The sequence below is a fragment of the Schistocerca cancellata genome, chromosome 7, assembly GCF_023864275.1.
Source record: "Schistocerca cancellata isolate TAMUIC-IGC-003103 chromosome 7, iqSchCanc2.1, whole genome shotgun sequence".
NCBI classification, from domain to species: Eukaryota; Metazoa; Arthropoda; class Insecta; order Orthoptera; family Acrididae; genus Schistocerca; species Schistocerca cancellata.
Genome location: NC_064632.1, coordinates 44,200,792 through 44,221,629, shown reverse-complemented (window position 1 = coordinate 44,221,629; position 20,838 = coordinate 44,200,792). Strand labels below are relative to the sequence as shown.

The window sequence follows — 20,838 nt, the reverse complement described above, 5'->3', positions numbered from 1 at the left end:
GCGATGACGAATACACGCTTCCAATGTGCGTTCATCGCGATGTCGCCAAACACGGATGCGAGCATCATGATGCTGTAAACAGAACCTAGATTCATCCGAAAAAATGACGTTTTGCCATTCGTGCACCCAGGTTCGTCGTTGAGTACACCATCGCAGGCGCTCCTGTCTGTGATGCAGCGTCAAGGGTAACCGCAGCCATGGTCTCCGAGCTGATAGTCCATGTTGCTGCAAACGTCGTCGAACTGTTCTTGCAGATGTTTGTCGTCTTGCAAACGTCCCCGTCTGTTGACTCAGGGATCGTTGACTCAGGGATCGAGACGTGGCTGCACGATCCGTTACAGCCATGCGGAAAGATGCCTGTTATCTCGACTGCTAGTGATACGAGGCCGTTGGGATCCAGCACGGCGTTCGGTATTACCCTCATGAACCCACCGATTCCATATTCTGCTAACAGTCAATGAATCTCGACCAACGCGAGCAGCAATGTCGCCATACGATGAACCGCAATTGCGATAGGCTACAATCAGACCTTTGTCAAAGTCGGAAACGTGATGGTACGCATTTCTCGTCCTTACACGAGGCACCACAACAATGTTCCACCAGGCAACGGCGGTGAACTGCTGTGTGTGTATGAGAAATGGGTTGGAAACTTTCCTCATGTCAGCACGCCGTAGGTGTCGTCACCGGCGCCAATGTAGTGTGAATGCTCTGAAAAGCTAATCATTTGCATATCACAGCATCTTCTTCCTGTCGCTTAAATTTCGCGTGTGTAGCACGTCATCTTCCTGGTGTAACAATTTTAATGGCCAGTAGTGCATAGTCGCCTTGTCCACTATACTTCGCGAACACTCTCTGCCGCGTGCAGGGCCCATGGGAAACAAATATGCCAATGAAGAGGAAGCCACTGAGGTCTTAACTGGTCGTGTGCTATAGTGAATTAACATGCATTTAAACGCACAGGCAAGAATTATTAAACTCGTCTGAAATAGTTACTGGCTGTCCGCTGGAGACGGCTACTGTGACGTACGCGTCGCGGCCCATCTGTCTCGTGGGCCTTGCCATCAGAAGAAGCATCGTATTCCACAGATCGGGCAGACGTCTCTCTCTCTCTCTCTCTCTCTCTCTCTCTCTCTCTCTCTTTGTGTCGACTTCCTCAGCGACACGGACCATGACGCGTGGCAGAGTGTCCGCGCAAGAAGCGCGTGTTTCGGCGCAGAATTATCGGTCCCGCCGTAACGTGTAATTTTGCAGCGAGTCCGAGGAAAATGAGCGCGGCCGAGTGTGCCGTGGTACGAATCGTGGTGGCAAATCAGGTCCCGCTAGCCGCGGAACTAAAGTCGGCGGCCGTCCGCGCTCGGAAAATTGGGGCGTGGTTGCGAGCCGAGCCAGCCCGCGGCCGTCCCGTCCTCTCTCTGTCCGTCCTGCCCTGTTCTGCTTCCGCCGACCCGGCCTCCTTCCCCATCCCATACCACAGGTCATTACTCTGCTGTGCAGTCCAGATCTTACTTGCCAGTGTGACGTAACTGCATGGCAGTGTGTTTATAACCGAACGTTGTTCAAAGCTGGCACAGCACAGCATGTTCCGCGGTTTTAAATAAGAACTAGCAACCTTTTCGGACCGCACGCATACCAATAAGCATCTACGGCAGGACGACTTGTCTGGCCTAGCGGTAATAAGTTATATACACATACCTTCTTTGTGAGTGTAGACACTGTATCAGAATCTCTACAGTAGCTCCTGAGATTAGCCTTCAGATACAGACAGAAAAACATGCCTAGGAACTTCATGACAGGTATAGTTGTACACTGCCTGACAAAAAAAGCGAAGCTCACAGAAGCGGAAAGAGCGAATGATATGACATTTCACGGTCTGAGGGAGTATGTGATGATGTTCGAGTGATTATAATATCGAGTCAAATTTGCAAAGAATGTGGCGGTACTGTGGGGCACACATACTTAAAACTGGCAAAAACTGGGTCTCATTCGAATATCCAGAATCAAATGATTCAAGTGGCTCTGAGCAGTACGGGACTCAACTTCTGAGGTCATCAGTCCCCTAGAACTTAGAACTGCTTAAACCTAACTAACCTAAGGACATTACACACATCCCTGCCCCAGTCAGGATTCGAACCTGCGACCGTAGCGGTCGCGCCGTTCCAGACTGAAGCGCCTAGAACCGCTCGGCCACTCAGGCCGGCTGTCCAGAATCACACACTAACCTAGTGAATGAGGTAAATATAGGAATGGCTGCGGAAATGCCTGCCGATTATATAATAACTGCTTTGACAAGCCTTACAACATAATAATTGGAAGTACAGAGCAGTGGGAAAAAACAGTTCGACACCGTACGGAGGACATCGTTTGGTTCACCGATGGGTCGCAAACAGACCAAGGCGTTGGGGCAGGGGTGTACGGGGTTCAGCCAATACTGGAGAGCATCGTCTCGCTAGGAAAACTGGCCTCTGTATTCCAGGCTGAAATTACTGCAGTCAGGGCATGTGTGGAGTAGAATATGCGTAGGTGCTACAATGACCGTAGCATCTACATCTATTCAGACAGCAAGGCAGCCCTGAAATCATTGGCAGCTCCTGCAACAAGATCTAAGAGTGTTGCAGATTGTCACAGGGCTCTGGTGGAGCAAGGGGGAAGCAATAGGGTAAACCTAGTGTGGGTCCCTGGCCACTCAGGGATCTGTGGCAATGAACAAGTCGATAGATTGGCTAGGACGGGGCAACAATTCCATTTATTGGACCGGAACCTGTCCTGACAATCACCGAGGCTATGATCAAATTAGAACTACGAAACTGGCTTAGGAAACAGCACGTAGGATATTGTACCAAGGTCCATAAACAAAAACATGGTAAGGTAATCATGCCCAAGCCATGTTTTAAAAGAAGCTCTGTAAGCCTGGGATTGAACAGGAAAGAGATCAAACTCATGACTGAACTGATGAACGGCCATGATAATTTCAAAAAACACCTACACACAATGGGTATAACGGAACAGGTCTGTGATGAGGGTGAAGAAACTGCAGCACACCTGATCTTCCAATGCATGACATTGGAGAGTAAAAGATACAGAATCTTCGGGACAATTAGACCTGAAGAAATTGTGTCTATTAAAAAACTGGTAGAGCGACTCCTTGCACTATTTAAGGGCACTGGTTGGCTTTACTAGATATACAGGGAGCGATACCGCACAATAACCCTAGTTTCGGTGCGGACAGTAGCGGGTCAGACCTAAACTGTTTTAGCTTCCCTGTTAAAATGAATCAATCAACCAGCCACTTTATCACTTTCACGTAGCACTTCCTCTGGTCTCGTTGGACGCACCGATTCGGTCGGGAAAGATGTCGTAAAGCTGTTGTACCCCCTTCCTGAGGCAAATTGGGCTCAACTGTTGTGAATGGCACTTGACATCCCGGATAGTAGCACTAGGATGGAGTTTAAGTCCAAGATGGTTCCACACATGTTATGTCGAGGACAAATCTGGAGAAATTGCTGGCCAGGGGAGTACCTCAGACACGTGCAGAGTGTTTGTAAGGACATGTGCCATATGTGGACGAGCGTTTTCCTGTTGAAAAAAATCACCACTGCGCTGCCGCTTGAGAGGAAACACCTGAGGACACAGAATGTTCGTAACGTACTGTTCTGCCGTCAGTTCCCTCAGTCACTACCATCTGTGACCTGAAGTCATACCTGATGAGCCTCGACACCATAAGACCAATGGTAATACAGTGTGCCTCTCCAAAACGTTGGAAGACGACGGTCATCCAGGATAGTGCAGAACTGAACATATTGTGACGATTTTCATCAGCAGTCCTTGTTTTCGGTCACTGCGCTGCTCCAAACGCAGCCGGTTCTGTTGTGGCGTTGCCAACGCATGGGACGGTAATTCCCTAGTCCGACCACTGAGCGAGGTGGTGGAGTTGTTAGCACTCTGGAATCGCATTCGGGAGGACAACGGCTTAAACCCTCCTCTGGCCATCGTGATTCATGTTTTCCGTAATTTCCCTAAATCGCTTCGGACGAATGCCGGGATGGTTACTTTGAAAGGGTACGGTCGACTTTCTTCTCCACCCGTCCCTAATCCAATGACACCGATGACCTCCCTGTTTGGTCCCCTCCCCCAAATCAACCAACCAACCAACCAACCAACCAACCAACCAACCTAGTCCGACCGCTGCTAGATTTCGAGTAACGGTGCGGGATCGTACAGAATGTCGCAAGGGGTTCGTTACTTGTTCACGGATGGTAGGCACAGATGTGCTTCGTGCACACCATGGAGACCTTCCCTTATGGAGGCCAGACGAGGTCGACTGGAACACTGTGGACGAGTAAGCCTGCCCTCACGTCCCATGCAGCCCAGCATCGGGCTACTGTCACATCCCAACGCTCCACAAATCTGGATATCGCACGATTCGACCAGCCGGCCAAATGGAGACACACACTGAGGCCCCTGTCACTGTACGTGGCAGCTTCACAGCGATCGCTCGACGTCAGACTTACGCATTGGTGTCCTTTCTACCTGTCACACAGAACTGCAACTCTAAGCGTTCATATACCCGCCGATGGTAAGTACATGTACGAAGTTACGATGATATCCGACCATGTATTCTGGATGCTTAACTCTTTTCTGTCAGGCATTTCAGATAAACAGGTGGAGGTAATACAGAGCCTTAAATGGTGGTGTGCACCATTGCCTTGCTAATATTCACGACGCTGAAGTCAGAAGCAAAATGATTAAGTCAATCAATTCTAACCACCACCACCACCACCACCACCACCACCACCACCACCACCATCATCATCATCATCATCATCATCATAACATCGGGGTCAAGCCCAAGAAATCTAGAAGATGTCGCCTCTTCCAATAGCTCCATCTCTCTCTCACCAGAGGTGCTGTATGGTAATCTGTGACAACTACTCATAGAAGATTCTGCCTTATTCTTGGACTCTATTCGTACTTCATGAGCTGCTCGCTCAATCTGTATTTTTAAAGCTGGCGACCTCTCTCTAAATATGATACTTTTGTTTAATGGACGATAATTTCAGTTGAAGCAGGGAACGCTCTTCTGTCTTTAATGCTTTGATTTCCATTGCTGTTGATTATTATTCAGGATATAAGCAGTGGCTGGACTTCGAACCCTGGACCCATGACGTTTTGATTATTAAGGGACGCTGCCGTTAGACGATGAGTGATCTTACAATTAATGCTCCTATCTTTTAAAATGAGCTGAACTGATTTCGTAGAGTTTCTTCCAAGAAATAGTTTCTGTTGGTAATCTGCAAGGAAGGAATATTGCATTTAATGTCCCGTCGACATCGAGGTCATTAGAGAGGGATCACAAACTCGGATTGTGCCTAGGATGGGGAACGAAATCGGCCGTGCGATTTCAATGCAACCACCCCGGCATTTGCCTGCAGCGATTTAGGAAAAATCACTGAAAACCTAAATCTGGATGGCGCTCCCGAACTGGTAATCTGTTTAGGCTTTCCAGCATAGTATTTTTTTCATTTCCCAAATAATACGAGTACGTTCCTGTTGTGTGGCAATCAACAGCAGCTCTAGTTTTCAGCAGAGAGAGACAGCACTCCTCTACGTTGTACCGCTACGAGCTTACAGCCTCGTAGACGGCTGCACCAAGAGGCTGCATCAGGGCGGTGTTACCTTTTGTGCGCGCCCGCGCTGATGTCATCCCAGAAAGTAATTACTGGTCATATTAATTACCGGTCGCACTCTGCTGAGAGATGCTCGCCAGTAGCTCGGCTGCTGGAATTAACCATCAGCGAGTCGTGGCGGGCAGGGGGCGGGGGGCGGGGGCTCAGCAAAAGGCGTCCTACAAGCCTTGAAGTCCTGGCGGCGCGGTCGGAATTTATGTAACTTGGACACCATGAAAGCTGGATGTCTTCGAACAACAGAGCGACCAAACGTTTCCGGGGGCTGTTCGCATATCGCAATAATTATGGTGGTTATTATGGTGGTAGTGACGGATGCTGGTGATGGTGGACGGGTAGTGGTAGCGATGGTACGAAAGTACGTTTATTTTGGCCCAAAATCGAGGAAGGAATCGGCTCGTGTCCTGAATCATTTCGTATCATTATGGAAAAAAAGTCTAGAATTCTGTGGCAGACAAGAATAAAAAATACTAATACGCTCACGACCGTAGGTCGGCTTCAGCCGAAGGTAGCCAGAGAGACCTCTAGTGGAGGGGATAATTTTGTCAACATACGAGGGCAGTTCAATAAGTAATGCAACACATTTTTTTTCTCGGCCAATTTTGGTTGAAAAAGCCGGAAATTTCTTGTGGAATATTTTCAAACATTCCCGCTTCGTCTCGTATAGTTTCATTGACTTCCGACAGGTGGCAGCGCTGTACGGAGCTGTTAAAATGGCGTCTGCAACGGATGTGCGTTGCAAACAACGGACAGTGATCGAGTTTCTTTTGGCGGAAAACCAGGGCATCTCAGATATTCATAGGCGCTTGCAGAATGTCTACGGTGATCTGGCAGTGGACAAAAGCACGGTGAGTCGTTGGGCAAAGCGTGTGTCATCATCGCCGCAAGGTCAAGCAAGACTGTCTGATCTCCCGCGTGCGGGTCGGCCGTGCACAGCTGTGACTCCTGCAATGGCGGAGCGTGCGAACACACTCGTTCGAGATGATCGACGGATCACCATCAAACAACTCAGTGCCTAACTTGACATCTCTGTTGGTAGTGCTGTCACAATTGTTCACCAGTTGGGATATTCAAAGGTTTGTTCCCGCTGGTCCCTCGTTGTCTAACCGAACACCATAAAGAGCAAAGGAGAACCATCTGTGCGGAATTGCTTGCCCGTCATGTGGCTGAGGGTGACAATTTCTTGTCAAAGATTGTTACAGGCGATGAAACATGGGTTCACCACTTCGAACCTGAAACAAAACGGCAATCAATGGAGTGGCGCCACACCCACTCCCCTACCAAGAAAAAGTTTCAAGCCATACCCTCAGCTGGTAAAGTCATGGTTACAGTCTTCTGGTACGCTGAAGGGGTTATTCTGTTCGATGTCCTTCCCCATGGTCAAACGATCAACTCTGAAGTGTATTGTGCTACTCTTCAGAAATTGAAGAAACTTCAGCGTGTTCGTAGGCACAAAAATCTGAACGAACTTCTCCTTCTTCATGACGACGCAAGACCTCACACAAGTCTTCGCACCCGAGAGGAGCTCACAAAACTTCAGTGGACTGTTCTCCCTCATGCACCCTACAGCCCCGATCTCGCACCGTCGGATTTCCATATGTTTGGCCCAATGAAGGACGCAATCCGTGGGAGGCACTACGCGGATGATGAAGAAGTTATTGATGCAGTACGACGTTGGCTCCGACATCGACCAGTGGAATGGTACCGTGCAGGCATACAGGCCCTCATTTCAAGGTGGCGTAAGGCCGTAGCACTGAATGGAGATTACGTAGAAAAATAGTGTTGTGTAGCTAAAAGATTGGGGAATAACCTGGTGTATTTCAATGCTGAATAAAACAACCCCTGTTTCAGAAAAAAAAGTGTTGCATTACTTATTGAACTGCCCTCGTATTTTAGACTACAAGCGCACGCTTCTCGCCAGACTAAGCTTGTGTTCTAGTTCAAATCCCAGGCCGCATTGCCTCTTCGGGAGCTAACGACACTGTTGTTGGTAATGCGTCAGAGGGGAATATCAAGTTCAAAGTCCCCCTGGGTCTTGCTATTCGCGAGAATGCTATGTACCGACACTAAGTCTCATCTTGTTTCTATAATTTATGTTACTATCCATGAAATTACGGTGCTTTGTGACACAATCACTTGCGACAGTTCCACTACTATCCCTTTAAATTTCATTTCGTTACTCATTTGGGGACAAAAAAGTCATTGGCTTTAATCACCAATTCATTCACGATAATCTACTGACTAATCATTTTTGTAATTAATTACTCAATATATTTCGCCAAATCCCGCCCTGCTATTCGTATAGTGGTAATCTGTTACGTCATATCTGGTCAGACACCAGTTTCTCTGTGAGTGAATATGTATGTATGTATGTATGGGAACTTTCAATTAAATTTTGAAAAACATGAGTTTTATCATACCGCTAGGTGTAGTTTTTAGGGTTTCGTACCTCAATCGATAACAACAGAACATTTATAGGGTCACTTTGTAATCTGCCTGTCTGTCAATCTCTGTCTATCTGTACGACTTAAAGAACCCTCTTTCTCAAGAACGGGTCCATGTATCAAGCTGAAATCATCTCAGATAGTAAGTTCAGTGGGCCTTTGGCCATGTAAAAAATTTAAGCTTCTACGTCAGTGCAGTCAAAAGATACGATGATTTACGTCACATATTTAGATATGTTGCCAGTATCAAAATGGTTCAAATGGTTCTGAGCACTATGGGACTTAACTTCTGAGGTCATCAGTCCCCTAGAACTTAGAACTACTTAAACCTAACTAACCTAAGGACAGCACACACATCCATGCCCGAGGCAGGATTCGAACCTGCGACCGTAGCGGTCGCGCGGTTCCAGACGGAAGCGCCTAGAACCGCTCGGCCACACTGGCCGGCAGATAATAAGCAGGCTGCTAGCTTGTTGATGTGCAGAATATCTAATAATAAGTCAATACTTAAATATGCATCTCTAAAACTTGCAGAATATTTACTATGGGATGCCGATATTTCTTTTTGGCTGGGACATCGATATTTTCTTTTCGATAGACCGATCTTTTTCATCTATTCGACGACGGCCGATAGTGATATTTTGTATATCGATGTATCGGACACGAGGTATTTTTTTAAAAATATCAACAGTCCTAGTATGTTTTGTGCGGTCGACCGGGCCGGGGGGAGCCTTTGTTATTTATGGAGAGAAAGTTATATTTTAATACGTTGGTTGTAACCCCCTGTCTCTAAGGGAGACTATAATTGCATAATAACCGTGCTGTTGTGAGCCCGGACGCCAAATAATTAAGAGGGCGGCAGCTTGTTGGTTGACGGACGTGTCTGTCGTCCCCACGGCAGCTGCGAGCCTCGCAGAGCAGCAGGTGAGCTGAGCTTGGAGTGGAGTATGTAACGCCGGAAATGCATATCTTCCCATTTCCATCTATTGTACTATAATTTTTTCCTTATTTTTGTTACCTGAATATATGACATTTCTGTGTCCTTACATATTGTAATTGTTTTACTATTTCTATATATATATTTATGCATTTATGTCGATGTATAATTAGTTTGTTTCGTAAATATTATTTGTATTTTTACGCTGGGTCTTGCCTAGGGAAAACTGCTATCGAACGATTACATCGATAGGTCGTGTGAAGAATCAAAGTGTATAGGATCTTTGGTAGTGTTAACTTTGCCTCGTGGAGCGCGGGCAGAGCAGAGGGAGTCAGGCTGGGGTAGTGCGGTTGAGCAGGTATGTTGTGTGAAGCTCCCGCGAGTTGCCGCGCTTTCGGGGATTGGCAGCATGTAATTGCGCTCGACTTGCGATGATAGTTTCTGACACGGTGTCGCGGACGGGAAGCATTAGGCAGCGCACATCAAGAGCCCGTTTCGCCTGGTGACCGTGTCGAGAAGAAGGCGCGCCAACATCCAGCTTCTGCAACAGCGACGGCCGACAATGAGTGACTGTCGCCACCTCTTCGATCGACGGCTTCAAACCTTCGATCAACCAACAAGGAAGACTGGAAGCACGTAAAGTTTTAGAACTGTATGGCAGACCTCAGCTTTTCAAACTTACCATTTTCGTAACTATAATTACAGCAACTTAGCATGAACGTTTGTTACTCAGTGTCCCAATTGCATTACCAAGCAGGGTCCCTTCCATTTCCGAAATGAACCCGAGTGTCGTTGAAATTCAAACGCCCGATTTCACTGCTTTAATTTCAAAGTTCAGTTAAAGTATTCATAGCTGGCTACAATATTTAGATTACAGAAGCACGAATTAAGAGTGCGAGTTTTGTTACCGTATTTTAGCTTACCTGTGACTGCAGCTCAGCTTGGTACGTACTAAATTTTACTATTGTTGAGAATCATTTAATTCAAGTTCAAAGTTAAATCTCTTATTTCTAAATTGCGTAGATTCAAGTAGCTTTTGAAATGATTGTTGAGGTAGTCCAAGACTAACCGTGTTTTACTGAATTTCGATGTGCTTCAGAAATAAAGCTCACTATTAACTTCAGTCACTAAATTAACTTTCGGTTTTCCGGTTTTATTAATTCTTTTGCTAAATTAAGTCAGAGTGTAGCGAAATTTATTACTTCTGACAAACTTTCAGTTTTCACACTGCACGTGTCAACCTTCTGTTGCCACGCTTCTAGTGCTAATTATATGTGTAATAACCTTTCTTTTTCAGTTACTATAGTAATTGTCCTTAGGACTGGCGACCGTAATTTCCACCAAATCTCAAATATCTAATTACCGCTAGTTAATTGTTAACGTAACGGCCGCACATTTAGTTTCTTTATTAACTTTACCCCTATTTCAAAATTAATTTCCACCAGTTTCATTAGCATTTTTCCTTTCATTTAGATGTAACCCTTTCCTCCCTCTTTACCGACAGATTAACTTCGGTGACGATTGCTTTTCCCAAATTTCCATTAGGTACACGCGGTTCAATTTTTCCCTGTCATTAAGGTCGGTAAGTGAGGGGGAGGTTACAAGTAGAGCGGTAGCTGGCTGCCGGCTTACCTGCGGGTCGTCGACGGCGGACAGTCCTCCGTGCAGCACCAGGGGGTCCTGGCCGTCGAGCCCCGGGTGCGACTGGATGAGGACGTCGGGCCGCCGCACGCCGTAGTCGCGAGCCGCGCGGTTCGACTCGTACGGGAACGACGCGTGCATGTTGGTCTGCAACAGGGGGCGGGCGCGCCGCCATTCACTACCTGCTGCTGCCGCTGACGGAGCTGCTGGCTGTGTTGCGCCAGGCTGCGCTTTCGCGTAGGTGACGTCTACAGGTCGACAATGATTTTTTTTTTTCAGTTTCACTTCATCCATCATTGGTAGTATTACGAACCTCCCATCTGTTGCCAATAACAATCTTAAGTCACAAAGGAGTTAAAGACATAGGCTGCGAGTGGGCTTTGATTTAAATCAATGTTGTTGTTGTTGTGGTCTTCAGTCCTGAGACTGGTTTGATGCAGCTCTCCATGCTACTCTGTCCTGTGCAAGCTTCTTCATCTCCCAGTACCTACTGCAACCTACATCCTTCTGAATCTGCTTAGTGTATTCATATCTTGGTCTCCCCCTACGATTTTTACCCTCCACGCTGCCCTCCAATACTAAATTGGTGATGCCTTGATGCCTCAGAACATGTCCTACCAACCGATCCCTTCTTCTGGTCAAGTTGTGCCACAAACTTCTCTTCTCCCCAATCCTATTCAATACTTCCTCATTAGTTATGTGATCTACCCATCTAATCTTCAGCATTCTTCTGTAGCACCACATTCCGAAAGCTTCTATTCTCTTATTGTCCAAACTATTTACCGTCCATGTTTCACTTCCATACATGGCTACACTCCATACAAATACTTTCAGAAATGACTTCCTGACACTTAAATCTATACTCGATGTTAACAAATTTCTCTTCTTCAGAAACGCTTTCCTTGCCATTGCTAGTCTACATTTTATATCCTCTCTACTTCGACCATCATCAGTTATTTTGCTCCCCAAATAGCAAAACTCCTTTACTTCTTTAAGTGTCTCATTTCCTAATCTAATACCCTCCACATCACCCGACTTAATTCGACTACATTCTATTATTCTCGTTTTGTTTTTGTTGATGTTCATCTTATATCCTCCCTTCAAGACACCATCCATTCCGTTCAACTGCTCTTCCAAGTCCTTTGCTATCTCTGACAGAATTACAATGTCATCGGCGAACCTCAAAGTTTTTATTTCTTCTCCATGGATTTTAATACCTACCCCGAATTTTTCTTTTGTTTCCTTTACTGCTTGCCCAATATACAGATTGAATAACATCGGGGAGAGGCTACAACCCTGTCTTACTCCCTTCCCAACCACTACTTCCCTTTCATGTCCCTCGACTCTTATAACTGCCATCTGGTTTCTGTACAAATTGTAAATAGCCTTTCGCTCCCTGTATTTTACCCCTGCCACCTTTAGAATTTGAAAGAGAGATGAAAGTTGAAAATTTGCAGTGCACTGGGATTCGAACCAGGGTCTCCTACTGATAAAAAAATGGTTCAAATGGCTCTGAGCACAATGGGACTTAACATCTATGGTCATCAGTCCCCTAGAACTTAGAACTACTTAAACCTAACTAACCGAAGGACAGCACACAACACCCAGCCATCACGAGGCAGAGAAAATCCTGACCCGCCGGGAATTCCTGCTGATAATTTCCAGGAGTGTTTACCTGTCGAAGCTGCAGGCACCAAAACATAGATATCGAACGTGCGACTGTGGCGGCGGGAGTTATAATAAATTATTTGTGAGTTGCTGAGGAAACCTATATGATTTATGTCGGTAGTGAGTTGCGATGTCTTCAATCTGCAGTGGAGGAGTGTGCGCTGATATGAAACTTCCTGGCAGATTAAAACTGTGTAACGTACCGAGACTCGAACTCGGGACCTTTGCCTTTCGCGCGCAAGTGCTCTACCAACTGAGCTACCCAAGCACGACTCACACCCCGTCCTCACAGCTTTACTTCTTGGTACAGCACTTGCTCGCGAAAGGCAAAGGTCCCGAGTTCGAGTCTCAGTCCGTCACACAGTTTTAATCTGCCAGGAAGTTTCATATCAGCGCACACTCCGCTGCAGAGTGAAAATCTCATTCTAGTTTTCAGGAGTGTGTGCCTGTCGAAGCTGCAGGCCCCAGACGGTAGATATCGATAATGCGATTCTAAGTCAATCTTGCGACGCTGCTGGCGGCAGTTATAATAAATTATTTGTGAGTTGCTGGAAACCTATACGATTTATGTCGGTAGTGAGTTGGGGTGTCTCGTGTAGGCATTTCTTTGGCCGACTGCCTGTCTTGGAAGAATCTAATTCCACGCTTATGTAATGTAGAGAATTGTTTTAATTTTTGTCGTAAAGAAGGACTAATACCGGATGACGAAAGGAGAGACTGTGTAGATTGCGGCTGGGCGAAGTCTATTAAAGTTCGTAAGAAGAGTTATAATAGTGAAATACCTTTAAAATTTCAATGTGAAATCTGTAAACGAACGACTATCAACAAAAATTTATGGTTTGACTATTAAAAATTATCGATCGAGACCAGCATAATTCTTGTACCTTGCTGGATTAGAGAGTACAACTTGTAAGCAGCAGCATCATAAAGTGACTCATCTACCAATACTGTGTGCGACTTTTAATATATTATTATTAGCTTGTTAATTAAAAATAGTCTTTGTTTATTTATTTTTATAATAAATATAATTTATGTGTGCTTTTATTTTAATTTTTGGTTTAGTTATTGGTTTTAGGTGGTTTAACTTAGTTCCGTATTTCCTTTTATCTTTACTCCCCTGAAACCTGCAAAATATAAATAGGTCGTTTTAAATACCACAGGAGAGCAAGACATGTATTCCGCAGCGGCGATCTCGCGGAAATTCCTCGTTGTTATTTGCTGCACCTGACATATCTTAAACCTTTACTCTCTACGCAAATCGGTCGGCACAACTATGTGCTATGTTGTTTGATGAGTCTTGATGATACAGTAGGTCCTGCAATTTAGCAAGTTAAAGTTTGTTAATTCGGAGACAATCTCACGACGAATTATGACCGTGGAATATGCAAGTTCGCAGTACCGTTCCAAACTTCACCTCCGAGCGATCTACGTCTCGTAATATCTGTACCGCGATAATTAACTAATTTCGGTATGGAGATATACACACCTTGAATACTTGATATTTGTTAATGGATCTTATTTTATGGAAAAAAACTATTTGAACATTTACTATATACTGTAATGGCGTCTTACAACAATACGATCTCTCTCCTCCTCTCACACGGCCGATCTCTCCATTTCCTTCACAAAGAGTCTCTGTAATAAGATCTTTGGTTCGGTAAGACATAGAGCTGTGTTCATAGCACGGAACGTACTCTTCTCGCAGTCGGTATTTGTCGTTCACCGCAATATCAAGTCGTCGTACCCAGGACTACACGTCCATTAAAAAAGAACGCCCAGAGGACACAAGTTATTGTCTAGCTTCAGGATTCAGATGCTAGATCTGAAGGTCGTGCATGGGAATATACGCCCCCATGTGCCCGTATAGGAGGAAGCTTCGGTGTGAGCACCTCCATGACCACGCGCAGGAGGAAACAGTTCACGCATGTGACGCTCTACTCACACCCTTGCATGACGTAGGAAACCCGCCCAGGCTACGGCAAAACCGGAATGCTCCTCGTAGCATACACATGAAATTGACAGTCAACGCTCTTCCTTTGTCGTTGCTGTAGTGACCACTCTAAAAACTGCTCATAACTCCCGCCACCACACTCGCAGTTACGTGGTCGATTTAGAATCGCACGTTCGATATGTATCGTTTGGGGCCCAAGGCTTCGATAGGCAAACATTCTTGGAAGTTGCTCACCAGGCAGATGCTCTGACCGCTAAGCTATATGGGCACAGTGACCATCTCCACTGTACGAACTATACCCTAGCACGCCTGCCTTCAGACCCAAATTCTCAGCTCATTCACGCATTACAAATGTAGTGCCCCTTGTCCATTACCATTACTCGCAGCTTCCCGCCGATTCCCGTGAGAGTTTGAGACTGGTGTGCATCCACACTGAAGAGATCATTGACCGTTCTCACCTTAATTTCATATATGTGGCATCTGTTCGTCCGGAAGAACAAACACACACCAGATATTCTTTTGCTCGTATCAAGTTCGATTCCGTCAGAATTATCTTTGATTTGACACCACACGTTACATTCGACATGGAGCTTTGCCTGCTACGTACTACACGTTCTCTCTCTTTTCACTTACCCACTACATACATGGAATTATGCAACTATGGTCTCTTTATGGTTGCTCATGCAGGATTACTTTATGTGATTCGCTGCTCTTACTGGTCTAGGTTTTAAGATAATACTTTTGTCTTAGTCGTTCCTTATTTTATTTTTTAGTAAATAATGTATATTGGATGGGTAGATCATGAAACGAGAGGTACCGAACAGAACTGGGGAGAAGAGGAATTTGTGCCACAACCTGACCAAAGGAAGGGATCTGTTGGTAGCACACGTTTTGAGCCAAGGGATTACGAATTTAGTATTGGAGAAAAGCGTGGGGGTTGAAAATCGTAGAGGTAGATCTAGAGATGAATACACTAAGCAGATTCAGAAGGATGTGGGTTGTAGTAGTTACTCTGAAATGAAGAAGCTTTCACAGGATAAAGGAGTATGGAGAGTTGCATCAAACCAGTCTCTGCACTGAAGGCCACAACAACAACAACAACAACAAATATATTTGGAACCTACGCATATTGCTATGGTGGCATAATACTAATCTTAAATTTTACTATGACGGAATGTACATTTAATTATAGCTTCATTAATGTAATTTTGCATAATGAGGGCGTATAATTTACATGAAGTATGATACCCAAGATTTTATCGGTTTCAGGTATAGTGTTGCTGTTACTATGTTGTTCATAGGGCCTGGTAAAGGCACAATGGAATGCCAAAACCGGTTGTCGCTGCAATAAATCAGAGATGGAAATGCAGTTATTGCTTTATTATTGCTGGTTACGTTAAGAAACCTACAACTACTGCTCGTTATGTGTTGCTTTTTACTAGACTTGTTTATTGATGGCTTCTGAATGTTGTCATTACAGGCAGCTTACGAAATTCTAAAAAAATTCTAATGAACGAATCTGCTTTACTAAATGAAAGACATTTAATGACACACAGAGAAACACACACACGCACACATACATCAAATTATATGATGGAGTCAATAGTGGCACTTCCATCGCCCTGTGTATAGCAAATGGGGAGACAAATGATCATTATGATCAGACATTTATTATTTAGCTGTAAAGCGCTTCTGGACGCATTCTCTTTTTCTGAGTTTTCCCACATGCAGCTTGTCCGAAAATTCTCCATACCATTATTTACTTGCTACCATCAATGTCAGTGGAACAGTCTCATATGGAATCCATTCGCAAAAGAGTAGCTGAACTTCAAGTACCGCTGTCAAAATCGCATGATTACCTTAAAAAAAATTTGAAAATCAAAGGATTTGTGAATGAATTATCGGATAACGACATGGGGCAGTAATTTCCAAATGCCGTGTCTCGTGAAGAGGGTTATTTTCCGATGAATGTGTGATATATCGGCGTTGACACAGGAGGAATGTGACTTTTCTGGTTTTAGGAAAAACTGGAAAGCAATCCCTCTCATGGGACAGGATATCATCACGATACCTGTTCAGACGTGTGAAGAGCAAACGAATGGAAACTTTGAGCTGGAAATATGATTAATATTTCAGCTCTCAGACAAGGGAATCGTCGGTTAAATGTGGTTACAGCACGACAGAGCTCCGACACACTTTGCTATTCAGGTGCGCGTGTCCCTTGACGAAAAATTTCGCAATCGCTGCATTGTTTCAATAACTTCTCCAGCCCTACTGAAACGGCTATGACGAACGCCTAATCTTACCACGCGACACAACTCATTGTAGAGTACAGTAAGTCCCATGTGGCTCAACATCGCCACAGGCCTAACGAAGAGTTGTGCAAAAATGTCGACGAAGCCTTTAGCACAGTTGTGAGGTGCTCCGTGACAATTCGTGCCACGTATATCTCTGTGTATGGCACGACGGCGCACATACAGATCTCCTGGATACATAACTGTTATATGTACGCACTTCAAGATACTATATTGTTTCGATTTACGGAGGAAGACATCTTCGACATAACGTATACGTTGCAAATGAGAAGCTACTGTTCGTTCATCCTCAGCAGAGAAAATCCTGGTACTGGGCACATTTTTTAAGGGATAACACTTATTGCATGAGGCCGGCCGGAGTGGCCGTGCGGTTCTAGGCGCTACAGTCTGGAACCGAGCGACCGATACGGTCGCAGGTTCGAATCCTGCCTCGGGCATGGATGTGTGTGATGTCCTTAGGTTAGTTAGGTTTAATTAGTTCTAAGTTCTAGGCGACTGATGACCTCAGAAGTTAGGTCGCATAGTGCTCAGAGCCATTTGAACCATTTTTGAACTTATTGCATGACGATGTTACTGCACTTTAGGCCCACTAATATAAGAAATTAATTTCGAAATTTTTGACAAAATTCACCTTTATCATCATGGCAAATAACTAATACAAGAAGAAATTGGCAAAAAGTAAAAAAAAAAGAATTGTTTTAGAGTTGTGGTTTCATTTTCTGGGACATGCTGTTTTCACCCACCCATATGTGAGTGCAAATTTGCATTTTTCCAAGACAGAATGCCACATCTGTAGACTTGCTTGAAATCACAACGTCTAGAACAATTTATAGTTCTAAATAACGAGCAAAAATGGGCCTAAAATTTACTAAATGTATATCAGAAGTAGGTACTGTTCCAATGCTTTCATGTCGCATCCAAATAGCAGTCGCACAAACTAAAAAAAAAAAAAAAAAAAAGGCTCTGAGCACTATGGGACTCAACATCTGAGGTCATCAGTCCCCTAGAACTTAGAACTACTTAAACCAAACTAACCTAAGGACATCACACACATCCATGCCCGAGGCAGGATTCGAACCTGCGACCGTAGCAGTCGTGTTCGGTTCCTGACTGAAGCGCCTAGAACCGCTCGGCCAGCGTACATACTCAAATTTACGTTACAGCAACTTAACAGATAGTTACTTTCTCTGTCAGCGATAATATCCTTATACTACATCAGACATTATGCTCAATGTGATCACTATAAAAACTATAAAAAGCACATGTAAATCTTCTACAACCACGTGGCACAATTTCCGCACCGCCTGTTGCTTTTCCCGACCCTAAGCTTTTCCCCGACCCTAAGCTTTCCCCAACCCTACGCTTTCCCCGACCCTACGCTTTCCCCGACCCTACGCTTTCCCCGACCCTACGCTTTCCCCGACCCTACGCTTTCCCCGACCCTACGCTTTCCCCGACCCTACGCTTTCCCCGACCCTACGCTTTCCCCGACCCTACGCTTTCCCCGACCCTACGCTTTCCCTGACCCTACACTTTCCCCGACCCTACGCTTTCCCCGACGCTGTTGCTACAATACACTACATTCGTAGAAGTACCTCAGTGTACCACCAGATGTCGCGGCCTTGCAGTAGCAGCAGTGGTTTCACGCGAAAGGCACTAGCACTGTAATAGAGTTGCGCCTGCATTCCTCCAGCTTCAGCAGGCTCCTATAGAGTAAGCTGTCTAATGAACAGAGCAGTGTTCGAAACCGGTCATCAGTAAGTAAATAAACATTTTTTGTGCGATTGAGACTATTTTATTATCTAAAAAAAATTTAAAAAGTCTTGGGTCAAGACAGACACCACTGCTACTCAAAAGGTTAATTGCATTTCCGGCTGTGCTAGATGTTTTCCGCGTCTGTTAGCGCCTCGGAGGTAAGCAGAGAGTGGTCAGTACTGGTCCCTGGGAGGCGAGCAGATCGGGCCAGAGGGGGAGCCGGTAATTGTGAGTCCGCGGCGGTGATGGAGCGTCAGGCGGCGGGCGCGGTGGGCGGCTCGGCCTTCTAATTGCCCACCGAAGGCCCGGGCCCTACCAATTATACACGCTAGCGGTGGCGGCTACCGGGCGAAAGTGCAGTGGCTCGAGTACGTCTCTGGAGATGAGGTCAGCCCCACAGGTATCCCCAACGGATGGCTGTGACGCCCATCCCAGAGAATGAACCCAATGCAATGTACAGTCTGTGATCTAAGATGAGTTGCTCGTGTCACTGAAACTACTTGAGACAACTGAGTTTTTCTTAATATCGATATTTTAAAAATGGAAGGTCGGCGAAGTGTAACGTCGGCGAAGTGTAACGTAGGGTGAAATGGTTCAAATGGCTCTGAGCACTATGGGACTTAACTTCTGAGGTCATCAGTCCCCTAGAACTTAGAACTACTTAAACCTAACTAACCTAAGGACATCACACACATCCATGCCCGAGGCAGGATTCGAACCTGCGACCGCAGCAGTCGCGCGGTTTCAGACTGTAGCGCCTAGAACCGCTCGGCCACTCCGGCCGGCCACGTCGGGTGAATGTAAGGTTGGTTGAGTGTAGCGTCGGGAAAGTCTATGATCAGGAAAGTGTGGGGCCATGGAAGTGTAGAGCAGGAAAGTGTGGGGCTGTGGAAGTGTAGGGCAAGGAAGTGTAGGTCCAGGAAAGTGAATGTCGAGAAAGTGTAGTGTCGGAAAGCAGAGGGCCAAGGAAAGTGTATGTTTGGGGAAGTGTAGGGTCTGGAAAGTGTAGAATCGGGAAAGCGTAGGGTCGGGGAAAGCGTAGGGTCGGGGAAAGCGTAGGGTCGGGGAAAGCTTAGGGTTGGGGAAAGCTTAGGGTCGGGGAAAGCTTAGGGTCGGGGAAAGCTTAGTGTCGGGGAAAGCTTAGGGTCGGGGAAAGCTTAGGGTCGGGGAAAGCTTAGGGTCGGGGAAAGCTTAGGGTCGGGGAAAGCTTAGGGTCGGGGAAAGCTTAGGGTCGGGGAAAGCTTAGGGTCGGGGAAAGCTTAGGGTCGGGGAAAGCTTAGGGTCGGGGAAAGCTTAGGGTCGGGGAAAGCTTAGGGTCGGGGAAAGCTTAGGGTCGGGGAAAGCTTAGGGTCGGGGAAAGCGTAGGGTCGGGAAAAGCTTAGGGTCGGGAAAAGCTTAGGGTCGGGGAAAGCTTAGGGTCGGGGAAAGCTTAGGGTCGGGGAAAGCTTAGGGTCGGGGAAAGCTTAGGGTCGGGGAAAGCTTAGGGTCGGGGAAAGCTTAGGGTCGGGGAAAGCTTAGGGTCGGGGAAAGCTTAGGGTCGGGGAAAGCTTAGGGTCGGGGAAAGCTTAGGGTCGGGGAAAGCTTAGGGTCGGGGAAAGCTTAGGGTCGGGGAAAGCTTAGGGTCGGGAAAAGCTTAGGGTCGGGAAAAGTTTAGGGTCAGGAAAAGCTTAGGGTCGGGAAAGTATAAGATTGGGGAGCAAAAGTTCTTGTTAATAAGTATGTAAGGTGGACTTGCAGCTTATTAACACTTATTGTTCAGCTTAAACATCTAAAAAAAACTGCAAAGGGGGCACATAATAAAACTAGGGTTCATTGACTATGTAGTCGTCTTTGCCTGAACTCTTACATAAGACATGTTGAAATGAATGAACGGAATACATAGTGTAGAACATGGATTAAGTATAAAGGCAAGATGGAGAGGGAAAAAGAGGAGAATAAATACTTTCTTAACATGAAAATTGGCAACGCTACTGTAGTGGGGAAGTGAAAGAGTTCTATATTATTGAACTAATGTTATACAGGATAGCTGAAGGACGAAATATATCAGAAGCAGAATGGTGCAGGTGAAGGAAGCTTTATTCAATAAAAGAGCTCAGCTGATGTCAGACAGTGATATGGAACTGAGAAAGAAGATCACGAAAGTTGAAGAGTATCTGAAAAGTGGACAGGTGCAGTACGGAATGAAGAAGTAGTACAACGAATAGATGAGGTAGAGATCTAGGAAATCCCCTCACCGCAACAAAAGACAGCTTACTGGGGTGTTGACTACGACATTCACGAATACTTAACATGGTTTTGGAAGCCCCACTTTTGTATACATGAGCGTGTGCGTTTTTTTTTATGAAGGAAGGGGATTTGGGGGACGGGGTAAGGATGACTGGGGGAAGAGGAAGCAGCAGGTGAGCACAAGTAGTTGGTCGACAGGTACGCCGGGCCGCAGGTCGAC

General features: G+C 45.8%; 1 protein-coding gene across 1 annotated transcript in view; it reads right to left on the bottom strand.

Annotated features, from left to right (window-relative positions):
* The window catches only part of LOC126092636 (transcription factor AP-2-beta), a 411,315-nt gene that overhangs the window by 336,589 nt on the left and 53,888 nt on the right, over window positions 1-20,838 (bottom strand). The window contains exon 3 of the mRNA XM_049908359.1: window positions 10,695-10,850. Coding sequence (XP_049764316.1) covers window positions 10,695-10,850 — 156 coding nt within the window. The remainder of the gene's footprint in view (window positions 1-10,694; window positions 10,851-20,838) is intronic.